Source organism: Pararge aegeria, chromosome 25 (assembly GCF_905163445.1).
Source record: "Pararge aegeria chromosome 25, ilParAegt1.1, whole genome shotgun sequence".
NCBI classification, from domain to species: domain Eukaryota; kingdom Metazoa; phylum Arthropoda; class Insecta; order Lepidoptera; family Nymphalidae; genus Pararge; species Pararge aegeria.
The window spans coordinates 739,153-763,159 of NC_053204.1; the positions used below are offsets into that span (position 1 = coordinate 739,153).

Consider the following 24,007-nt stretch of genomic DNA (forward strand, 5'->3'; position numbering starts at 1 on the left):
CGACAGGCGATATAGTAAACAAACATGTCTTTACATATTAAATAAGCTACTTTGTCTGCCCGTTCAGTTCGTGCAAGTGGAATTTTTTATTACAGTTCAATTTTCTTGTATGAATAAAGAAACATAAGGTAATTATTTTATTTTCCAATACAAATATTCCAATTAAATGAAAAAAAATATTTTTTATATTTAAAAAAATGTATCAAGAAAGTATGAATATTTTTTTGCATAAAACAAAAAAAATACATTAAAATTATACTTAATTTTGTATTATAAACAAGAAATAAACATATTGGAGTTAGGAAATAGTTAGGTAAATTGTAAAATTGAGATTGAAATGCCATTGAAAAGAGTATTTTAAAAACAATTTGCAAATGGAGGCGATTCAGACATAATATTTCTGTGGAAAGTATTAAAATCATAATCTGAACAGATAATACAAAAGTCTCCACAATTGAATCAAAAATCAAACATAGCCACGGTTCTCGCATTGGTAAAATTGGTTAAGTGAAATCGAATTAGAGGCATATATCTAATCGAGTCGAGGTCAAATTTTTCTCATAGTATTCAAGTACCTACTACAACCTTAAGGTTGTATGTAACCATTCAAACTTACGCAATGATCCACAACAAAACATGTGGAGGGGATCATTCGAGGTCACGAGACATTCTACAATTGAGTTATAAGTGAGTCAGTCAGTTCAGGTAATGATTCACGAGCTAAGGAGGAAATTAATGATTAAGACGATTCTGGGCGTTAAGTGAAAAGATCTTTGACCCGGGTGAGGCAAATGTCATAGCTGCCAAATTACTTCAGTATCTGTCAAGACGTTTTCATAAACTGTCACAAGTCATCATCAAGTATGTCAAAAACATGTTCTTTTGTCACAAAAATATAGTCCATTGTCCACAATCCAAAGTTTGAGTCAGAATAAAAATTATATAAAACTAAGTATATAAATACTGAACTGTAATTGTTTCCAACCCTTCGTTTTAAAATCTATAATAAAAAATAAGATTCGATAAAACTTAAATTAAAATTGTAAATAAATTTGAGATATACCACCTAATTAATAGAACAGCAAAATATACATGCACAAAATAAGATAAAATATAATTTTCATAAAATAAAATAGCAATTAATATTAAAATGACACGAGTGGTAACGCGTTTATATAAGAAATTAATTACGGAATGTCAGAAACTAGGCTAAATTCACAAGAATAAAATTTCTCAAATTTCCTTCCAAAAAGGAAACGAATTTATTCTCAAAATACAAACAATGCCATGATAAAGTAGAAAACTTTCTGAGGACTATGAAAATTGTTCAGGCTTCGACTTCGTGTCGGGGCGGGAAAATCGCGGTAACCTAAAACACTCTTATCGCATTAAACTTAAAATCGATTTTTGTATGCGCACGTGTAGGCCTTTCAACGTACGGACATCGGTGGTAAAATTTGGCTAAAGATAACAAAATAAAGCACCTATACTGATTGCAGATCGACTCAAAATTGAACAATTAATAACTACTCCCTCTACAAAAACTAAATCAATTTTACACAAAAAAAAAACTATAGAATTCACATCAATTAAGATACTATTATGACGGTTGTCAAGCAAGTATTAATTGTATGTGTAATTATTAATAATGTTATGGCCAACGGCGCTTGTTGTCCGCCATATTGAATTATTTATGACGTCACTTAATGGCATCCATTATAATTGAAATTCCTATGCATTATGGAAAACAACTTGATACCGTACCTTGTATACTTGCAGCGTTATAACAAATAGACACCGGCCCCGAAAAAAAATGTATGTTAGAATATGGGAGAGTTCGCACGATAGTACCATCACAATACATACAATGAGATTCAAACATCAACCATTCAACCGTAGAGTCGACCTTACAAACGATTGTTCAATATCGTCACACTAAACTATTGCAAAACACCGAACAATGCGTCGCATCCAAACATGGTCTAAACAACCGATTTGTTATCTTTACCTTAAAATTAGCACTCCGTTTCACCCTCCTTTCTCTCCGTGATATAATGTTCCACTTCCCTCAGAGACTTGAAGAGCTTCCAAGAGAGAATGACCCCTGTTATCTCCACTAAACATATTAGTAAAGAAGCTCCGGCAACGGAAGAGCTTATAATCTTTGTGTAAACAGACGCCACTTTAGCACAGCCGAGTCTTTCGTTGGCTTCCTTATCGGTGAAGTCGCATGTCGCTCGGTAGTAGCTGTCCAGGCAGCAGGTCAGGGGCAAGTCGTTTCTCCAGCTTCTATAATCACGAGCGTCATTAGCGCCGCAGCATTTAAGCTTCCGTTCAATCCTTCCAAAAGCTTTGAACACGTCAGGGTTTGATTGGGAATTGTAGTATCCGTCGTAAACTGTATCCTTTATGAATCTATCAGTATCCTCTCCATCAACGAACACGAAGATTAGGGTAGCTGAGATCGCCTGTCCGAGGATGATTAGGATCAGGAAGAACCCGTACGTCCCCAGGAGGCCTCTACTCTCTTTGCTGGCGCCGCACCATCCACAGAAGGCGACCATCATCACAAAAAGTCCGAGCAGTATGAAAAACCATGGCGCCACTTGGGGCCAATAGACTCGGTAATCCAATAAATAGTGATTGCTGTTTCTCAATGCGACAAATTCGGAAAGTTGCACGAAAAACCAGATCCCCGTCGCTGCCGTCACGAATCCGAACACCGCGTAAATAACATTCACAACATAAAGCACTCCCTTGATAAGCTCTTCCTTCGCCATCTTTAATTTTCCGCGTAATCAGGTATCGACCGGCGTGAAGGATCGTTGGCGATAGAGTGAGAAACGCAGCATGGGCGCGACTAGTTTTATAAACTCGCGAGCAGCTTGCTCGGACCTCAAGATCGGGTGGTTTTACACGGTGCGACACGATATCTACTTATTTGCATAGTGAGAGGCGGTGACTAAGATTTCTTGATTATGATTAACTTCCTGCCGTTTGGTAAATATAAGTGATACATATTATTCGTTACGCAGCGGAAATTCTTCCGCGACAGATTTTAGTTACGACAAATGTTTTTGTATATTAGTCATCCACTTTTATGTTTTGTTTAATAATAAAGGCGAAACATACCTATAACACGCCACCCCAAACAATTTAACGCAACACGCATTTTGGAAATTATTATTATAAGTATTGATAGTTTAAATAACACTTATTTCATGGCATGTTTCAAGAATGCTTCTGATCATACTCTACATAGCTCCTCAGGTTAATAAATTGACAATTAATGGTCACATTTCATTGTACTTTCATATCTACGTAACACACAAATCAAATACATAATTTCAAACAGTTACAAACTCAGAATTTACGTGTTTCTAAATTTCAAACTTATAATTTCATCTATATAATGTTAAATAGACATGGGAATTACACAATCAATGTCACTATAAAGCTGTCTTTATAACACAAAATCATAACGTTATATTTACTTAAGCCTTGGTTTTTCATCTTCCTACCAAAAACAATAATATTACCTACCATATTATATATAAAAATGCATATTATATAAGAAAATAAAACTTTTACTTTACCCTTGGTGAAAGTTTTTACGCTAAACTGTTAGATAGATACTGTTATATGGAGATGTTAAAACACAGCGTATTTTATAAAATCTAGGTTTACGCTTGCGCCGATGCGACCGACGTTTGCTTACCTGAAAACTAACAGTCAAGGCATTGGAAAACGTATTCGGCTTCAGTATTGGTGATACCTACGTGTCGTCATAGTCATATTGTGTCGTTTAGTCGTATCGTACTCGCCGCGTAAAGTCGCAGCCATCGCCTACGCTACGTGATTTAACTAACATACAACCAAGCCAGTTATATGACATACTTCGTCTACGCTGATGCCATCGCCTCGAAGGTAACATTACGTAAAAAAACCGAACATACATTCTTGTAGGAACCCACTTTTGCTTTCCGCGGCCTTGGAGACCAGGTACTTTCCTCCATGGCTTATAGATAAAATCGAAATGCGTAGTTTTGCTGCGAGTTTAAGTTACTAGTGGGTCAATACAGGTTTTGCGTTTTACTACTATTGCACCTGAGAGTATAACATGCAAGGGTTCATTCAAACTTGTAGTATCGAAACGCGCGACCATAGTGGCAATGTATGGCTAAGTACTGTGTTACAGTTGTTTTTGATTATTTTAAATAGACCCCTAAAGAGCTAAGCTGGGAAATATAGATAGATAATATTGTTACGAAAAAGTATAGAATCGACATCGTAGCACAATACAATCTATTCGTCTATCATAGAAATACCCAATTACGTAACGTTTGAAAACCAAACCGCTGCAACGAATTTGATGAAAATTCTATGGGACCAACCAACCGACCTAACAATCAAAACCGTATTCGGAGCCTCCAAACTTTTTTTAGGTCACAGACAAAGTACTTTATGTCACTCCCCGGCTCTTAATCTATCTTCGGCAAAAATAGATTCGATCAATTGCTCCGTTGATGCGTGAAAGAAGGACAAACGCACTTAAAAATATTTTCCATGAAACACGCTACCATATCGTCTAAACGAATCTTAGCCGATCAAGAATATATTGAAGAAATACTTCAACAACGAATGAGAATCTAACTGTATTTATGACGATATTGCCTACATTTATACAGAAATACCAATTTCGAATGCGTAAAGTCATTAAAAATTGATAACCAAAATACCATATGGCTAAAATAGCCAACCACTAATAGTTGATAATAATACATACAATTATAACTCCATTTATAACTTTGAAGCAACAATAAAAGAGGTTTGATAAGATTTCAAAAATAATTATTATTTTAAACTCCAAATGCAATGCAAAACAAAATATAACTCACTTAAAACATTAACTTAGAAATTAAAGCTAGTTACCATTTCTATTTCTTTGTTTGGAAAAGGTACAATTTTATATGAAAATAATTACACAACATTACATGTTGTAGAAAATAATTAAAGAATGTGTATTTTGCACATTTTCATTCAACTATAAAACTAAAGTGAGGAATTCACTCAACATAAACATGCAATATTTAAACGTAATGGAATATCCAACACGTTTTCAGCATGTAGCACGTACTTACTGCAAATATGATCACTATGATAGTACTATTTTATACAAAGAAAAATATACCTTTATCTTTTAATATTAAAGTCATCTTTCGCAAACAATAATGAAAGAGAAGTACATTAAAATATTCCCAATTTTCAGAAACACGCAACACATTTAAAATCCTAAAATTAAATATAATACAACAGTCTATACAAATTAAAATTAGAATACTTAATTCTAAAAAGAGTTTCTAAAATAATTTAGATTCTTGCGAAACTTATTAAAGATCCATTAATAAAATATTTTGAACTTAAAGTTCAAATTCAAATATTTTGTATTCTACTTTACAATTTCGAATAAATTTCGTATGAAGATCATTTTAATATCAGACGGAGAATATTACAGCCTCCTTTTGTGCAAATATTGGAAATGATTAAAGTGTTATCGACGCGATATTACCTATAATAACATTTTATAGTGTCTCGCTATATTAACTCTTACTGAGCCTATTTTTTTTAAATATATCCAAAAATAGCTCTTTCCTAAAAATATGTGCAATGAAAAGCGTATTTTAACCAAATATTATTTCGCAAAGTTTGTGCCGTCAAATTTGATATTTGTTAAATGTGATACAAAAGATATTTCAAGTTTTGAATGACGTTAGAATATTTGAATTCCATAGCTTAAGTTACAATTGTTCTTTTTATCACCTCACATTAAAATGTAACATAAAGTCTAACACGGCTTCACGTTAAAGTTGCGTGCCCTACTTTTGATATACATAGTTTTATTTTAGTCACAGTATTTCACGGTAGCTATAGATTACTTATCGAATCCTATTGAGGACACATTATTTTTGATTTAGTATCCTGTGCTAAACAAACTTTTGCAAATCTAGATTTATAGGTTTAACATTCGGATTGTGCGATTTTGTAACAACCAATTTATATTCAAGGTTTATGCGTTATTAGCTGTCGAAATTCAATATGTTGAAGTGCAGATATACATTATTAAAACTTAAAGTCACGTGCAAAAAAATCACTGGAAATATTGACAAACTTCTACGTTGAGTCACAAACAGGAAAAAACGTATACAATTAAGTACGAACATCATTGAAATCGCGTTATAAAGAAGATATATATTATATAGTATCATAGCATTGTACTTTAGAATACCAAGGTACCTACTCATATAAATAATACTGATTATTCAAACGACTCAAGACATGAAAATAATAATTGCTTCAAAGTTTTTCATTGTTTGCATCTGACTCAGAAATAATTACTTTTTATAACTTAATATCAATTTGCCGTCTTATTTCCGGAACAATTTAAATGATTTTAAGACTAGCGGCAAAAATATCATATTATATCTGAACTCTGTTGTACTCAAATCTCGCAAGCGCACTAAATTGACAAGTAAAAAGTAGTGCCATCATTATGAGTTTAGTTTATGTAAAACAAAATTGGCAAAAGTATGTTTATAACGTAAAAACTATCATGTTTTACGTGCAAATCCAGACAGCCTTTTTTACCGGCTTCAAAGCAAATAGAACTTTGAAATATCTAACATATAACCGCGGGAGTCTCTAGCAAATTATATTAAATATTAAGTTTGGATATTACTATACCACGGTAGGTACTTAGGCCCCATAAAATGTCGCGTAAACATCTATACAAAAATGTTTCACCTCGTACGACGACTCAGTAATGTGTATCTACACTTAACATACATTTCGCAATTTACTTATTTTCGCGCCATGTCAGCGACAGGTACGGTTTTCTCGAAACATTTTCTCGACGTATTTACTTTGATACATTATACAATTACTAGTTTTCTTTGTACAAGAAAAAGTAGAACTCGTTCTTATTGTATCTCAATATATTCCATTAACTTTATTGAAATTTGCGATATTAAATTTTTCTTTAAAGCTTGAATCTATAAAAAGCAAAGAGGTCGTCTAAAAATGTATGAAGCGTAAAGAAGAATGTATTTTTATATTGCTAAATGACTTTAAGCTGTACTTTTAATTATCGTTTGTTTTCTAACAGCCACGGATATGACTCAGAGAGATTATTATCATCCACTACGTAAACTACTCTTTTATAGGAAAGCTAAGCCCCCCCCCCCCCCCGCTGCTTTGATGCGGGGTGGACTCTATTTATTATTATCACTTTTTAGTGATACTAACCGGGGCCGAGAGCCTACCGTGCTCTGTGAAGCACGTCGGTGGTCCAGTATAATTCTAAAATTAAATCTAGAACATTTATAGAATTTAAAACTTAAATTACGATCTTTGATCTATTTCCATTTCAATTATCTTAACTAAACAGTTTCAAATTAACAAAGTATTACTAAAATACCAAGACACAGTTCTTCTACCTTTGTTAAGGCTTAGTGAAGCTTTTACGTACTTAGAAAAGTAGTTGTTGACCTTTTCTAAGTATGCCATGACTGTAAGCATTCACTTATATAATAACAAAAGTTTCATCACACGCGTCGCTCAAGCTAAAGTTATTAATAAATAAGTGGAACAAAGAGTTCACGTTTGTGAGTAGTTTTCCATACAATTTTCATATTAACTTAATTGAAACAGTTAATTCTTAGCATTGAGTTAAAGGGTGGAGTCATAATACATACGTAATTGTACAGGGATTAATTAATTAACAAAATATCGATTTAATTGCGTTGTGCTAAATAACTTGTTATACTTAGCTAAATGTGTTAACAGTACTCTAATAAATTAAAGGTGTGACTAACTGACCACCTATTTATAGCTCTTTTTTTATTTCAAGATACGTTAGCCCTTGATTGCAATCTCACATGCAGTTTAAGATGGCAGCGGGCTTTCCTATGAGGGGTATTGTAGTTAAATTAAAAGCATCCACTAATCAGCTTCATCAGCGGCACGTCTTTGTCGGTATGGTGTACACTAGCCACGGCCGAAGCATCCTACCAAGTAGCATATTTGCACGCTTGCAAACGTGGAGTCGCTTTCGCGTATCATCACTGTATAACATCATAGCAAAGTGGACCTAATACCACTCGTGTTAGAGTCGCAAATTACAGAATTTGCTACTGATTTTAATTTTACTAACGTTCTGCCAAAAGTATATATGACATTGTTATATAAGAGCTTTAAAACAATAGGGACAGTTCCCATTTCGTTCTGACGTTCCGGTGCTACGATACTCGATACTACGATTTACTTATCTTGGATCGGTACAGACAAAATCTCAAATAGACCTTGCCTAATTTCTAACCTTACCACTGTACTACAGAGGTAATCAAAAAGACATGTAATACAAGCCGATAAAAAGATACATAAAAAACTGAAGAAAGAAACAATAGACTTTGATACTAAGAATTAAACGGATGTACCATTAAGGAAAAGAAAACCACTACGTTAGAACTACGTATACATCTACCTACGTGACAAATCACGTAGCCAATTAACTATGTCCCGTCTCAGTCGTTAGAAAAGGACAGAGCTATACACATTATCGCTCTATCGCATTCCCTCTGCATAAATTAATAGCTTCCCGTCGGACAGCTATGACAAAAGATTTCACAAGTGAGTGCATTTTTAACGTTAACAATTATTATTGAAATTGAAATTATATTTCAAAACACTATAATATGTGCACTATGTATCGATAAATTCAATTATCGTCCGGAAATATAATTTATTTTAAAATATTCAAATCCAAATGGAATTCATTTATCATTGAAATAAAGTGCAATGATAAAATAGATATGAAATTGTTATTTATTCGTGCACTGTTATGGCTTGATTTAAACAGAAATTAAGTTTCAATATGCAAAGTGAATTAGAAAAAAATGCTATCTCACCTTGTTCCGTGACAGCACAAAAAGAAATCACTTACTTAAAAAAAAAAGTCCTCAGATTTACAATAGAACCTTTTTGCTCTCGGACTCGTGCGTGGGCGGCGGCTTGTTTCTGATCTTCAGTCCTTTATACAGAACCACGGCGAACGCTACAGCTATCATGCCAATAAAGGCAGTAAAAATGGACGCCGCTGACAAGACCTTGATAGCAATTCTGGCGTACTGCGCCGCTACCGTAGAACACCCGTGTCTTTCATTCGCCAATTTGTTCGTAAAGGCGCAGTCAATGGCATACGGCTCCAACCAACCGTGGTAATACACATCACAGCACGACATTGGGAAGTCTGCCTTCCAGTTTTTGTAGTCTCTAGGGCTATCGGCGCCGCAGCAATGCAACTTCCTCTCGATTACTCCAAAGGCGTCGGCGACTTCGTTGTCATTCTTCGATTGGAAGTACACATCCCAGACTGTGTCCTTCACGAAATCGTCCGTTGATTTGTTGTCCGCGAACACTAAAGCGATCACCGAGGCAGTGATCAGAAGAACTATCACGATACTCATGGCGGTTACGTACATGGTCAGCAGACCTTTGCTCTTCTTCTTGGCACTGGTGAATCCGCATACTGACACTCCGATGATCAGCACGGCCACGATAAAGAAGATCCACGGTATCGCTTGAGGCCAGTACACGGTGTAGTCCAACAGATAATGGTTACTGTTTCTGAGGCGGGTGAATTCGTTCACTTGGCAAAAGAACCATATCGAAGCCGCGGCGATAGCGAGTCCGAATATTGTGAAAATAGCGTTTAGAACGTAGAGCACGACCCGCGACGCACCGACCGACATGTTGATTTTTGAAGGTTACAAGTTATAATTCAGAACCGCACGCGCGTTTCGTTCGACGGTATACAATTGAATGGCGTTGGGGCGATGCGTGGTGTTTATAAAACCTTACTGCTTAGCCATTAGCTTCCTAGGTTGGCGATGATTCATAAGGATCAATGGAAGAGTTAAGATGACGCCTGGAGCTTGTTGGTATTTGTTTTGGTAGTCACCTTTGATCATTTTCGAGTATATCCGTTGACAGCTTCCGTTGAGATTGAAAAATATAATTTAACAAACACAAATTACGCTATACTTCTTTAACAAAGATTTTAACAACAATAAAAGTCTTTGAAAAATATAAATTCTTGTACAATTTTTTTTATTCAATTACTAATTATTGGTCCTTTAATACAATTTTGTATTTACAACTACTGTAAAAAAATTGTTATTAAATAAACTTGAATTTATTTCTGTGTGTTACATACATGTTTTTTAATGTTGTATCTATCATATTTTGTGTATACGTTCATAATTGCAATTGTAGTAGTATATTTACTTGTTTATTTAAAAAAAATAAAAAAAAACTCGTATTTTTGAGTCGGTCAGGCATTTTATAAAACAATGGAACTACAAAATAAAGTAATTGTTTTACATTGCAGTGATTTTTTATTTCTTGTATTTGTACGAATACAAAGGCGCGTGGAGTCCACCAATCCGAACTTTGCCAACGTGGTGGACTAGGCACGTCTCTGTAGTGATCCAGTATTGGTTTGATATGATGAAAATAAACAGCGGTGGGAGATTATTTTTTTAGGTTAAAGACAATACTGAGTAATAAGCAAAAATGAATTACAAACTATAAAGAACCAGGAAGGACTCACGATCAACTTAATTGCATCAAGTCAACTGCACTTATTTGGAAAGTGTCTGTATATAGAGATCGAGGTCGCTTATGCAGTCTGCCTCACAAATGGCGAGTTTAAGTACCTACTAGCTAGGTTAAAAGTGAGGGTATGAGACTGTAGTCTGTAGGCATAGCTTTCCCCTCACGTAACGCTCATAATACTCTAAAGTTTATTTATTTATTTTCCACACACTACTGGACATAGTACGGCAGGGTATAGTTAGTACGGCAGGGCCACTTACACTAACTAGATGGAACTACATAATTTATGGATAAAAATAAGACAAATGAATGAAAGATGTCATTAAACATTTTAAAAGACATGATATATTAATTAACTATAAGATGGTTATAACAAAAAAATACCTAACAAAATTTGGTGTAGGCTTGTTTAGAACCCTCGTAGCTTTAGGTTTAAATTGACGAATGTAGCAATCTACTTCCACTCACCTATCAATGATGGTAACATATACATAGGCCTACTTACATGAATAAAGAATTATTGGCTATTGAAGCCGTGATAGCGCAGTGGGTAGAAGCTCGACTTCACTTTCGCGGGGCCGAGTTCGAATCCCAGCACCTCTTACTTTTCTAAGTTATGTGCGTTTTAAGTAATTAAAAATATCACTTGCATCGACGGTGAAGGAAATCATCGTGAGGAAACCTGCATGCCTGAGAGTTCTCCATAATGTTCTTCAAGGTATATAAGGTATGAGGAGTCCACCAATCGTTAACCCTAGCTCAATGAGCTAGGGTTAACGATTATGTGGAGACCCGTGCCCTGTAGTGGGTCGGTAATGGGTCGATATAAAGATGATGATGAATGAGAAATTATTATTGAAGGTAATTTTGGACCTACCAACATACGAGTATATATATAGGGATGAAACAATAGAATTTAGATATCGAACAACTAAATGACGGCGTGCTAAACGTGTAGGTAACGTTACGTACTCGTGACAATAGTATTTTTGATCCGTCACAGGACCACGCTAATAGGAAGCTGCGAAGGATGAGTAAAGTCAAGGCCGTTTGTATGAGTCTTGTTATTACATATTATATGTCCCACGTCTCAGCTGATAATAGCATTAGTTGTCCTTAATTTATGTGACTCATAGCGAGCACATCAATTTGATTTCGCCGTATACAATTAGCATAATGTGATCGTACGTATCATCGGAGGCTTTTTTTTTGCGAGAAGTATTTGTGGATTTTACTGATTTCCACTTTTTTTTATATACGCATCAAAAGTGCCATATACAACGTGTAAATGAAAACCGAAATAAAACTTCAGAGGCTTTCGAGGTATTTACTGTCTCTGTATATATACTGTATCTGCTAATAGTTTTTGAGTAAACCATTGCCATAGTTATTACTGAAAGAAATCAAAAACAGCCCTAATTTCGTTTCGAGATTTCCTTTTTTTTGTGTTTTTACTTTTAATTTATTTAAATGTGACTTGGACAGAAGTAGGCGTTACTTTGCGGTAATCCATGGTATATTATGAAAAGTAAGCGTAATTCTATACTCCGCGAAAAGCAGGAGAATCTGTATGGTGTAATTTATAATTTCTTCAATCCTTATACTCCACACCAAACAGATCTTAACGTCACGCCTGTACACTCGTAAGGGTTACGCAGATTTATTCAGTAGATGTAGCGGTCTCCACATTACAGAACTAAATGCCACAAAAATCCTGCATCGCGCTAGCGAAGTGTTCACGATGAATGCCTCTATATACAACTTCCAAAAATAAATGTCTCAATGGCACAATGTCTTTAAACAGAAATTCAGAAGTAGGTTATCTTTTATTAAAAAAAATCTATCTTGTAGCCTACAACCTCGCAGTAATGCAATACAATTTAAATTACTATAGATCATATTGAGTTCATGAAAATGTTATACTGATAACTACAACTAGCCACGTTCAAAAAGAATAATTATTTGTATCCATCCACCCTAAATCATTTACCAAGGGTGTATACTTGAAAATGTGTTTCCGAGTATACACTCTAGGGTGGCTGCTCGGGTTTATAAGCATAATGACCGTTTGCATACTTATAGGTTACTAGAACATTACCGCATTTTAAATTACGAATAGTTATTTTACAAAGGAAGTTTACTTATTTGTTTTATAAAACGATTTTTCCTTCCCTAAGTAACATAACTCACCTGCTGGTGAAAATCCAATAAAAACAATAAATGATGAAACTTTTGTATGATTCGATACAATTGTATACTTCGTATATCACGTAACAACGGACCGTAAATTTTGGTAAATTAATTACCAGATCATTGAACTAAATTTACCGACCTTTAGAATAAAAGCTACAGATAAGCTTTATTAAAATCAAATTCAAAAATTCTTAAATCATATAGGCCTATCACAGGCACTTATGAAACATTCAAACATATACACTATCTCTAATATTGCGAGGTTAATCGCATTCGTCAAATCTACGTGTTACTCGTATTTTTTGTTTAGATAATTCTTAGACATAACCCTCTCATGGCCTGCATTCTATCCCTGCTGGTCTATGAAGAGTCCACAAAAGCCGGGTTTTTATCACAAAGTTAGTTTCACAAAAATAGTTTTAGTTAATGCCTCTGAGGGTCAAGGTCGATCCCGGTTTTGGCCAATGAATAGAATTGGGTTTGGAGTTTGGAAATTATAATACATCCCTAATATTGTAAATCCGTGAGGCAAACTGTTCTTTATCAGTAGATATACCAGATATACTTCACCAGCGTAGAATTTCTGAGTTCTCGTGCGATTAAGAAGTGTTTGTAGAACGGTTAAAGATAAGCAATACTACCTTACATAAAATAAATAAATATACTACGACAATGCTATATCCCACATTGCCATTTAGCCCCAAATTAAGCGTAGCTTGTGTTATGGGTACTAAGATGACTAATGAATATTTTTATGAATAACTAGTGGACCCCAGCGCCATCTGTCGGGCTGATTTGTAGATCTACACCATCCAGGGTGCCACCCAAAGGCATACAAAAAAAATCTTTCAAATCGGTCCAGCCGTTTAGGAGGAGTTCAGTGATATTCACACGCACACAAGAAATATATATATAAAGATATACATAAATACTTATTAAATACAGATAAACACCCAGATACTGAAAAACATTCATGTTCGTCACACAAACGTTGTCCAGTTGTGGGAATCAAACCCACAGCCTTGTACTCAGAAAGCAGGGTCGCTGCCCACTGCGCCATAATTATCTTCGCGTAACTATAACGGTTTATGCAACGCACCAAGATAGCTTTCAGATGGCAGGTATTTTTCACGCTAAATTGACACTTTTTGTTATACTTTGGTTACATTACAAAATATGTTTGTAAATGGACTTGTTGAAAATGAAACAAACTTCAGAGAGATCTGATGAAAATTAAACTTAATTTGCTATACTCCGCGAACAGCAGAAGAATCTGTATGGTGTAATTTATAATCCCTATACTCTACGCAAGTTTCGCTCCGAAACCGGAGCATCCTCAAGAGATGTTGACTCTACAATGAATAATTGTTAAGTTGTTATTATATGGTTGGTTGTTAACGCCTGCTTCTACTCAATATTCAGAGAGACCACCCTTTCAAACAGTTAAAGTATTTTAGCGACATTCTTGTTGCAGCGAAGGCGCAGGTCCCATTTTCTCTGGTCTGGTCTGGTGGGAAGCTAGAGCCGTGGCTAGTTACCACCTTACCGTCAAAGACGTGCCGCTAAGCGATTTAGACCACCGTTACGATGCTACCATACCCCTAACACGTTAGATCATTAGCATCTTGGACTGTACTTATTAACAGGTGAGTCAGTCCAGTTAATTGCAGTGGAATATAAAAACTAATTTTGACCTTAATCGACAGAGCAATAATAATAATAATTTAAAAGACAATAGAAATATATATATAAATTATAATAAAGAAATATTATATGCTATTAGTTTGTTTCATATTTAAACTATTATATTATTTTTATATATTATATATATAATTGTAGTTACTTATTTATTTATTTGTTTTTAGTTACAAATATTGTTTTTTATGTATATCATGAATATATTAAGTTCATACAATCGTTTAACAAACATAGAACCTCATATTTTTTAAGTCGGTTAAAAAAGAGATAAAATCACAAACTACTTATTTGCTTCCTGTAATTCCTACAATGTATCACACAATACATATTACTACTTTGTTTACTACAAAAGCCAAAGCTATTCCTTCCTACATTCATTCATGGAAATCGACTAAAACTAATACAAACAGAAATAAACCATGTGACACAAAATAATAGCGTTTAAATTACCTTAAACATTTTAATATAAACCTTATCTAAAACCGTACACTGTGAAATAAACCCTACTGTTATTTAAACAAAGTCTTAATTGCTATGTACAAAGGTACAAGATACTATAACGTATAATTTTTATTTCAATCACTTTGAAACACAATGAAAATAGAATCCAATCGACTGTTTTATAAAGTCCAATTTGTCCTAAAATTTATAACTGTACATTCAAACTTAAATAGAACAAGCAATATTAGACGCTTACGACGTTTTATTTAAGTCTAAATTCAAATAAAACTATATCTCGAAAGATTTAGTTCGATGAAAATGACGTGTTATGCTATTTTGTATGTTTGTATGAGTCATGTTGTTTCGTAGAATAGCAGCAATTTTACGGGGAACGGCTAACCCGTTAAGGTTATAACATTAATTGGAGTTTACGTCATCGTATCACGATATCAAAGGGTGAATAGATGACGTAATATCCCGTGTCTAAACCCGAATCGAATTCAGACCCCTGCATCAAAATGCCGGACCTAGCTGCATGTTTATTAAATGGTTGTAAAACATAGACCCACCGTGCTGTTATAATTCGTGTTGGTCTCCAAAGCTGTGATAGCGCAGTGGGTAGGAGCTTGTCTTCCCTTTCGGGGGGCCGAGTTCGAATCACAGCACGCACCTATAACTTTTCTGAGTTATGTGCGTTTTAAAATAAAAAAATAAAAAAAATAAAATAGCCTTTTATTTCAGAGAAGAGTTACATTAACTTTTTACATTTCATTTTATCATTAAATAAAGTCCCTTAGCTCTGTGTGCCTCACGGCAAAGGCCTCCTCCAGCTCTCGCCAGTGCTTACGATCCTGTGCCACCCTTCTCCATAGTGGACCAGCTGTAAGTTTCAGCTCGTCTTCCCAACGTCTTTGTTGCCGACCCTTTTTTCTTTGTCCATCTCGTGGATACCAATGAGTTACTAGGGTACTCCACTTTCCTTGGTTGTCTCGTAGCATGTGACCCGTCCACCTCCACTTGAGCTGATCCATCCTGGTTAAAATGTCTGCTACCCCGGTTTTGTCTCTAATATCAGAGCTCCGGATTTTATCTCCTCTCTTTACACCCACCATGCTACGTTCCATTGCTCTCTGACATCTCTCAAAACTTTCTCTGTGGGATTTGTTTAGCGCCCAGGTTTCACAGCCATATGTGATGCATGGAAGGATGCATGTATCAAAGACTTTTTTCTTCATGTTTAGATTCATCTCCTTGCTTTTTAAAATTTCCTTAAGCGACCAGTACTTTCTCCAGCCTAGGGCTATTCTTTTGTTTGTTTCCTTAGTTGTTTGATCCTCTGGTGAGATTAATTGCCCCAGGTAGGTGTATTCTTTAACATATTCAATGACTTCTCCTCCTAAAGTGATTGGTGTTGAGACGCTACTTACGTTAGTCAAATCTTTTGTTTTGTTTTTGTTTATTTCTAGGCCAAAATAGCTACTTTCAATCGCCAGCTCTTGTATCATCTTTCCCAGTTTTGATGGTGATTCTTCAAACAGCACTATGTCATCTGCAAATCTAAGATGATGAAGTCTTTGCCCATTTACGTTTAACCCGTTTTCGTTCCAGTTTAGGTTTCGGAAAATACTTTCTAGGACAGCTGAGAATAATTTAGGGGACATCGGGTCACCCTGTCTGACACCTCTGCATATGGGGAACTCATTTCCCAATACTTCCAGCTGTATTCGTGCCTTGCTATTTGTATAGATACCTTTGATAATATTAATATATGATCTACTTATACCTAGTTGTTCTAGGCTAGTCCATATGCGACAATGGAAGAGACTGTCGAAAGCTTTCGTATAATCGATAAAACCCATATAAAGGCATTTATTATACTTTTCCAGTAGTTGTCTAACCGTATGGATATGGTCGATTGAAACCTGCCTGCTCATTTGGTTGCTGTTCGTCAAGCTTTGCCTCTATTCTACCAAGAATGACCTTAGAAAAAATCTTGTATACATTTGACATTAAACTTATGGGTCTGTAGTTGCTTATATCCTCTTTTACCCCTTTACCCCCCACTGCGTTTTAAGTAACTAAAATATCACTTGCATCGACGGCGAAGGAAACCTGCATGCCGGAGAGTTTTTCATAATGTTCCTCATAGTTTGTGGGGTCCACCAATCCGCACTGGGCCAGAGGGTCTCCTAACACAATGAGAAGTTGTTAAGGCCGTAGTCCACCTCGCTCACACCTTTGAGAATATTATGGAGAACTCTCAGGTACCCAGGTTGATATAGGTATTAATAACTTAAAACGCACATAACTTAGAAAAGTAACGGGTGCGTGCCGGGATTCGAATTCGCTCCACCGAAAGTGAAGTCGAAGTTCTACCCACTGGGCTATCACCGCGGCAGAAATTAACATGGTGGTACTCTGTAAAAACCTCTAACAACACTAAAAAAGCTGGAAAATCCACATGTTTTGACTAACATCTATATCTGTATATCTACCAATACGAGAGACTCGTGAGATTATGCGCCGTGCCTTTATTTTCGAATAATTATGACGTAGGCGTCAATTAGATAGAAACATTTTTTTTAATTTGTATTATTTTGCACGCCTCATAAGCGAAGCGTTGAGGTGGGTATTTCTCTCAGTTTACGCACACAGAGTGATTCTCCAACTTAAAATGTTACTCTTTTATTCTTTATTGCTTTTATAAGTGATTATAAATAGACAAATGTTGAGAAAAAACACTATTTTTAACACTCATGATATTTTTAAATCTCTTTTTATTATTTAAACTAATTAAAAAAGTTCTGTCTTGGACGTCCGTGTGTCTGTATGTGCGGATCCCGTATCTAGTGGTCACGATAACTAGCGAAATACTTCACTTATCGGTTGGTTTTTTATAGGCTTCAGTATTTTGAGGAATAGAAGCCTATTACTTTTCACGGTATAATTAGATGTAGTTTAATTATTTACAAATAATCTCAATTTTATTGTATTTTTATAATATTTAGAATTAAACTAATTTTAACTTTTTGCACAATTTTAACTAGGTAGGTACATTCGTTTTCTTTATACTTAAGCTATTAGGTTTCCAAACGTGTCTGTCATGTCGTCCATACGCAAATAAATTGTCCAAACACTACTATTACGTTTTCGGTCCTACTTACAGTTAACAGGTTTTTAAGTTATTGCTCATCAATGATATCACTAGGTAGGTATAATATCTTTATATTGATACGCATTAGCATTTTTCGATGTTACCGGGCAAAACTTTTTAGCTGCCTCGTATCAAGGATACGAGATATATACAATGAGAATTGTTTAGGCCGTAGTCACATGCCTTTAAGAACATTATGGAGAACTCTCAGGCATGCTGGAACCCTCGTAACTTTAGTTTTAAGTTCTAGAATCTAAGAATCTAGTTATCGCCATCAACTTACTTCTATGTCATATTTTACATGAAATGTACGCATCAAAGTACCATCTATGTGCCTATATGAATAATGAAATATTTGACTTTGACTTTTCAGTTTTCCTCACGATGTATTGCAATTTATATTTCAATTGTTGAAATTAGAAAAGTTAGAGGTGCTATTCGATAGGCGGATTCGAACCCGGCCCCCTGACAGTGAAGCCAAAGTCCTAACCCCTATTACCGCTCACGAGGCATAATGATGAATAAGAATTCAGTACGAAATAATATTGTTTGTAAACTAAGCCAAAGATGGAACAATTTAGGAAGAAATACAAACCTGGCGGTTTTCACTATAAGTAAGCCCTTGACTGTAATCTCACCTGCTCGTGAGTAACGATGCAATCTAATATGTTATCGGGCTAACCTGTTAGGTGTTAAACATTATAGCAGACAAATTAAGGCCATACTCCTAAGGCCTCTCCTCCGCGACATCGTAAATCAACGCTTAGCTGCTTCCTTGTAGGTAGGCTTGTGCCTCCCACCAGACCAGATTAGAGAAAATTCAGAAATTATATTCTCAAATGAACCCTGCCGGCGGATGGAGCCCGGAACCTCCCACTTAAAATAACAGCGCTCACCGCTGCTCCATAAAGGTCCTCAACATGTTGTCTTGGCGTTGCCAGTGAAGCCCTTTCACCACTGGCAATAGCAAGGAGCTGTTATCACTTCAGCACGGCTAGTATGGGAAGGAGACAATTATCTTCCCGGGAAAAGGATAAAAAATTATCTACGAGCACTGGCGCACAAGTGGAATAATATTTAAACAATATATGTTTAATTATAAACGGGAGTAAACTTCTCCTATTTTTAATCTGTATTTTATAAGTATTTATGTTTATTATATTCATAAAAATATCAACAGCTTTCTTAGCACCCAAAACACAAGCTAAGCTTACTTTGGCGCTAGACGGTGGTGTGTGTATTGTCGTAGTATAATTATTTATTTATTCCATGTTCCCGTGCTTTAGCAGGTGGACACGTTAAGCACACGTAATCGGGGGATATAATTTTAGTCCCTGTCTTGTCTGTGCTAACCCTGCAGGAACTGTTATACTGATCCCACGTGAGATTGTTTACGCGAGCCGCAATCGTCTTCCACTCGTTGTCAAGGGCGACTTCATTACCGCCCGTGCCCAGTTGTGGTCGTTACGTCAATCCGCAATTACTACCGACCCGCCAACAAACTGCTAGTAATCTCGTTTATTGGTTCCGCATCCTAGCCCATTTACTGTAATTCTGTAATTTGCCGCGAATTGAGATTTACCTTCGGATCTAAAGTTAGTACTGTAACTCGAACTGAAATTAAATTTAAGGTCAAACTCCTAAGTGGCTGAAGACCGAGGTTTTTTAATGGCTCCAAAACATAGCTGACGTAGGTAGGTATCATGTGTTCAATTCCAAATACGGGACTCAAATAATTTTTTTTTTAAAGTAACTCTTAAAATAGAATAAAGAAATTTTGAATTTGAATTTGAATTCGTACACATATTAAATGTTGTAGTCTTAGCGTAATTCTTTTCCTCTAATATATCTAAAATACTCTTTATTACTAAGTAGATATTAATATTGAAGGACATCATGTTAAAGTCACTGGGGAACATTAAGTGTATTGATCATAAAAATTGCTGGAACATTTTTCGGTTTTTCCCCTCGCGTGGTCACATTTACGTAATTGAGATTAAAAAGATAGGAAACAAGGGGGTATGGGGTGATGATAATAATACGAAGGGTTACCCTCATGGGGGCATGAGCACGCAACTCTTGTTATAAGTAGATAGGTACGATAAACAAAGCAAGTCTGTTACTAATAACATAATTTAACACAACGAAATAATACCTGTGTAAACAAGCAAAATCGAGATATCAAGTAAAAAGAATCTTGTCTTTTCTGTACAAGTTAGCCCTTGATGCCCTAATCAGTATACGCGGCATTGTATCGCGGAATGAAATCGCTTGGCAAAATGCCTTTGGTACAAAAGTAACTAGCCACGGCCGAAGCCCGGTAGACAAAATCCGCCATATTGCATTTTTGTAACTTCACTAATTCAGTAGCCCTTTAGGGACTGACACAATTGTAACAAGCTCTTGTTTATTAAAATTTAAAACTCACTCGTATAAATTTCAGCTTGAAAAATAGAGTATTTAAAAACCGAAAATATACCCGATAAATATATGCACCCTTTTGGGGCAGTCAGGTAAAAAGGGGATTAAAAATTCAGTTACTTATTATCTAGAGCTTACAATAAAATGCCCTTCTAATATATTAATAGCCGTTTTACTCGTAGAAAAGCATTTCTATAATGATAAGCTTTTAGAAAAATACGTCAAGCAAAATAATTTATACGACGTGTAACAGAGTAATGAAATAATGTTAATTGTTAATTTCACCCTGTAAAAACATTAAAACAAAAGTAGCATATTCATTTTTCCTTAGAAACTAATTCAAAACAGTGTTTACTTATGACAACCCTGTTGAAGATAAAAGACCGACACGCGCATAGTACCTATGCTACGACACGCGTACCTAATAAAATGACAAAAGTCGCTTAATTTTACTTTTGCTTGTGATGTTAGGGCTGTATCTGATTTCCATCAGTGAGAACATTTTCTGGCAGTCGTTTCACAGATTATTCTCAGGTTGCTGTAATTACACCGGCAACCACGACCTGAACACCTGAACACAGCAATGCTTCTTGGTAGAAGGATGAGAAGTGGTTAAGTCCACCACGCTGGCCCAGTGCGGATTGGTGGACTCCACACACCTTTGAGAACATTATGTAGAACTCTCAGGCATGCAGGTTTCCTTACGATGTTTTCCTTCACCGTTGAAGCAAGTGATATTTCTTATTTTAGTAAAAACGCACAAAACTTAGAAATGTTAAAGTGTGTGCTGGAATTCGAACTCGGCCCCGGAAAGTCGAGCCCCTACCCACTGCGCTATCATCAGGATATAATTGCGCAAATGTGTTTGATTGTTTGTCCTTTCTTCACGCCCTAACTAAACAACCGTTCAACTTGATTTTTGGCATACAGTTAGTTGAAAGGACGGAGATTAACACAGGCTACTTTTTACTCCAGGAAAACAAACAGATTCCACGGATTTAAAAATAACCGAACGTACATGCGGACGAAGACGGTGGGCTGCAGCTAGTAAACTATACATAGTGTTATATTTAAATGCCATTCAATTCAATCTCATTGTTTACCCTGACTAAACCGCATCCATAAGTGGAACAATAATCCGTCGCACGCGGCAGGAATTTAGATGACAGTCTGTTACGGTGTGGCTTCTGGACTGACGGACGCAGATAAAATAGCGTTGCGGAGTGAATACACGTTTTTCCGTATTCCCAAGGCGTCTGAGTTGATATCATGGCTATTTAAATAGGTACCCGATAGTCTAGCAACGGCGGGTACAGACGGACAGGTCGGCTTTAAGATTAATCCTAACTTATATCGTAATCTGCCTCGATGGGTTCGAATTTCGAGTTGGGACAAAAATTGCTAGGTATGGTATTTTTTTTTATTTCACTTTCAGTTAGCCCTTAACTGCAATCTTACCTGGTGGTGAGTGATGATGCAGTCTACGACGGTAGCGGGCTAACCTGTTAGGGAGTATGGTAGTCATACTACTAATAGGTTTGGTATGAGACATCCCACCGGAACACTAAATCGCTTAGCGGCACGTCTCAGAGAAAATTCAGAAATTATAAATTCCCAAATTGCCCCTGGCGAGAATCGAACCCGTCCCGGGTTCCGATCCTTCGACCCGACATTTTCAGGAAGGTTGTCAAAACACAAAGTATTTCAGGATAAACGATTAGGAAATTGGCGTTGTCAACCCCTGTGCATGGGGTTGAGCAGTTTAAGCCATCGATCTCGGTTTTTTATCACTTACTTCTGATAATAGTCGTTAAAGCCCACCAACCCGCATTGGAACAGCCTGGTGGGGCTATGCTCTAAAACCGTCATTGTTATGATAGAGGAAGCCCAGCAGTGGGACGTCGATAGGCTACGGATCATGATGATGGATATAATATAAGCTGGAACAAATACGTGTCACTTGAAAGTCTTATACTCCAAAAAGAAAAAGATGGATACGTTCATTGTAACTGCTGTCCAGGGGACACTTAAATAAAAACAACTAGACTGTTATTAGAAAGCCTTGGAAAGAAGCCGAAAAATAAGAAAAAATCACAAAATAGGGGCGAATTAAACCTGGCACTGCCACACCTATAGCTTCTCCCACAGCCACAGCCACTTCCATAGCCACGCCCACTCCCACTGGCACTGCAACTCGTTTGTCGTGTAAGAAAACATGTATCCGGGATACAGTGGTAGCGGTCATGACAAAATATGTTATCCGCCATTTTGTAGCGGCCATCTTGCTCCGATTTTCATCGAACTTAGCAAAGAACAGTCCTGATTATTTCAATCAAAAAACACACATACACAAACACACACACACACTGATGCATAAAAAACGGGGGCCACAAACAAAATTAAAAGAGAAATTTATTAAAAGAGGCACCTTTTTATTGGCACGACACAAATCTTAGACTTAAGCTATTATTAAATAAGTACTACCTAAATGTTTAAGTTACTCCGTATGTAAGTCTGTTTGTGTTGTTCTGATAAATAAACAAATTCTATTCTATTCTATTCTATTCCAATGACGCGCGCCCTCCGCATCCTCAATGTCTTAAAAGAGCAATGTGATTTGTATTGTTGCGCTCCGAGTGAATTCACAAGGATCGTAATGTGGGTTATTTGTTACAGGAATAAGTAATTAAATAAAAGCTAAACTATCGCATTAGGTTTAAGTATTCTGTAATGATAATGTTAGAATAAGAATATAAATAAATAACGAAAAAATAAATAAATAAAATGTATGTTGACGATTTGGCTTGTTTTATATTTCTCCTAAATCTTATTATATTACTTACATACCTATCGAAATTTAGGAATTCTAGAAACGTTACAAATTTCACTAACGAGTATGTTCAAAGGTCATACCGCAAATTCGTATCATAAAGAGATCACATCATCTCACACAATCTACCAAAGGCAAGGGTGGGACGTATAAATCATCATAAATCCTCAAGATTAACACTCCCCGGGCAGAGTGCCGCACCCTCCGGTAGATTACACTGAGCCCCTGTTTTAATTGAGTTAAGTGCAGACCCTTAGGGTCGAAAAACTGTATAGCCTTTAATTAAAACTGAATTTACAATAGTACACTCTGACAACTCAATTAGCCCTTCAGATGGAAACGGTGCTTACATTTGTTTTTGAGAATTAACTAAGTAAGTAATTTTAGTTAGAGCTTTGGATTTTGTTTTATTTTTATTTCCTTGTGTTGTTTGTCATATTATGAAACTTCAAGCCCAAAAACAGTAAAATCGCCCCGCGCACGTCTCACTTCTCACACGCGGAATTTTACTGGCTCACAAACTTTTTCCCCATTTTATGGTGAACGTTTATTACAGTCAACTGCTCGATGAAATTAAGTCACTAACCGCTTGTTCAAAA

The 24,007-nt window shown here is 36.0% G+C and overlaps 1 protein-coding gene across 1 annotated transcript; it reads right to left on the reverse strand.

Moving 5' to 3' along the window:
- Positions 1 to 279: 279 nt before the first annotated feature.
- On the reverse strand, positions 280 to 9,883 carry LOC120634717. The gene is made up of 2 exons (XM_039905490.1): positions 9,024 to 9,883; positions 280 to 2,786 (listed from the first exon to the last, which is right to left on the reverse strand). The coding sequence occupies exons 1-2, from the start codon at positions 9,804 to 9,806 to the stop codon at positions 2,016 to 2,018; spliced, it is 1,554 nt and encodes a 517-aa protein (XP_039761424.1). The 5' UTR covers positions 9,807 to 9,883; the 3' UTR covers positions 280 to 2,015.
- Between the last annotated feature and the right edge of the window lie 14,124 nt (positions 9,884 to 24,007).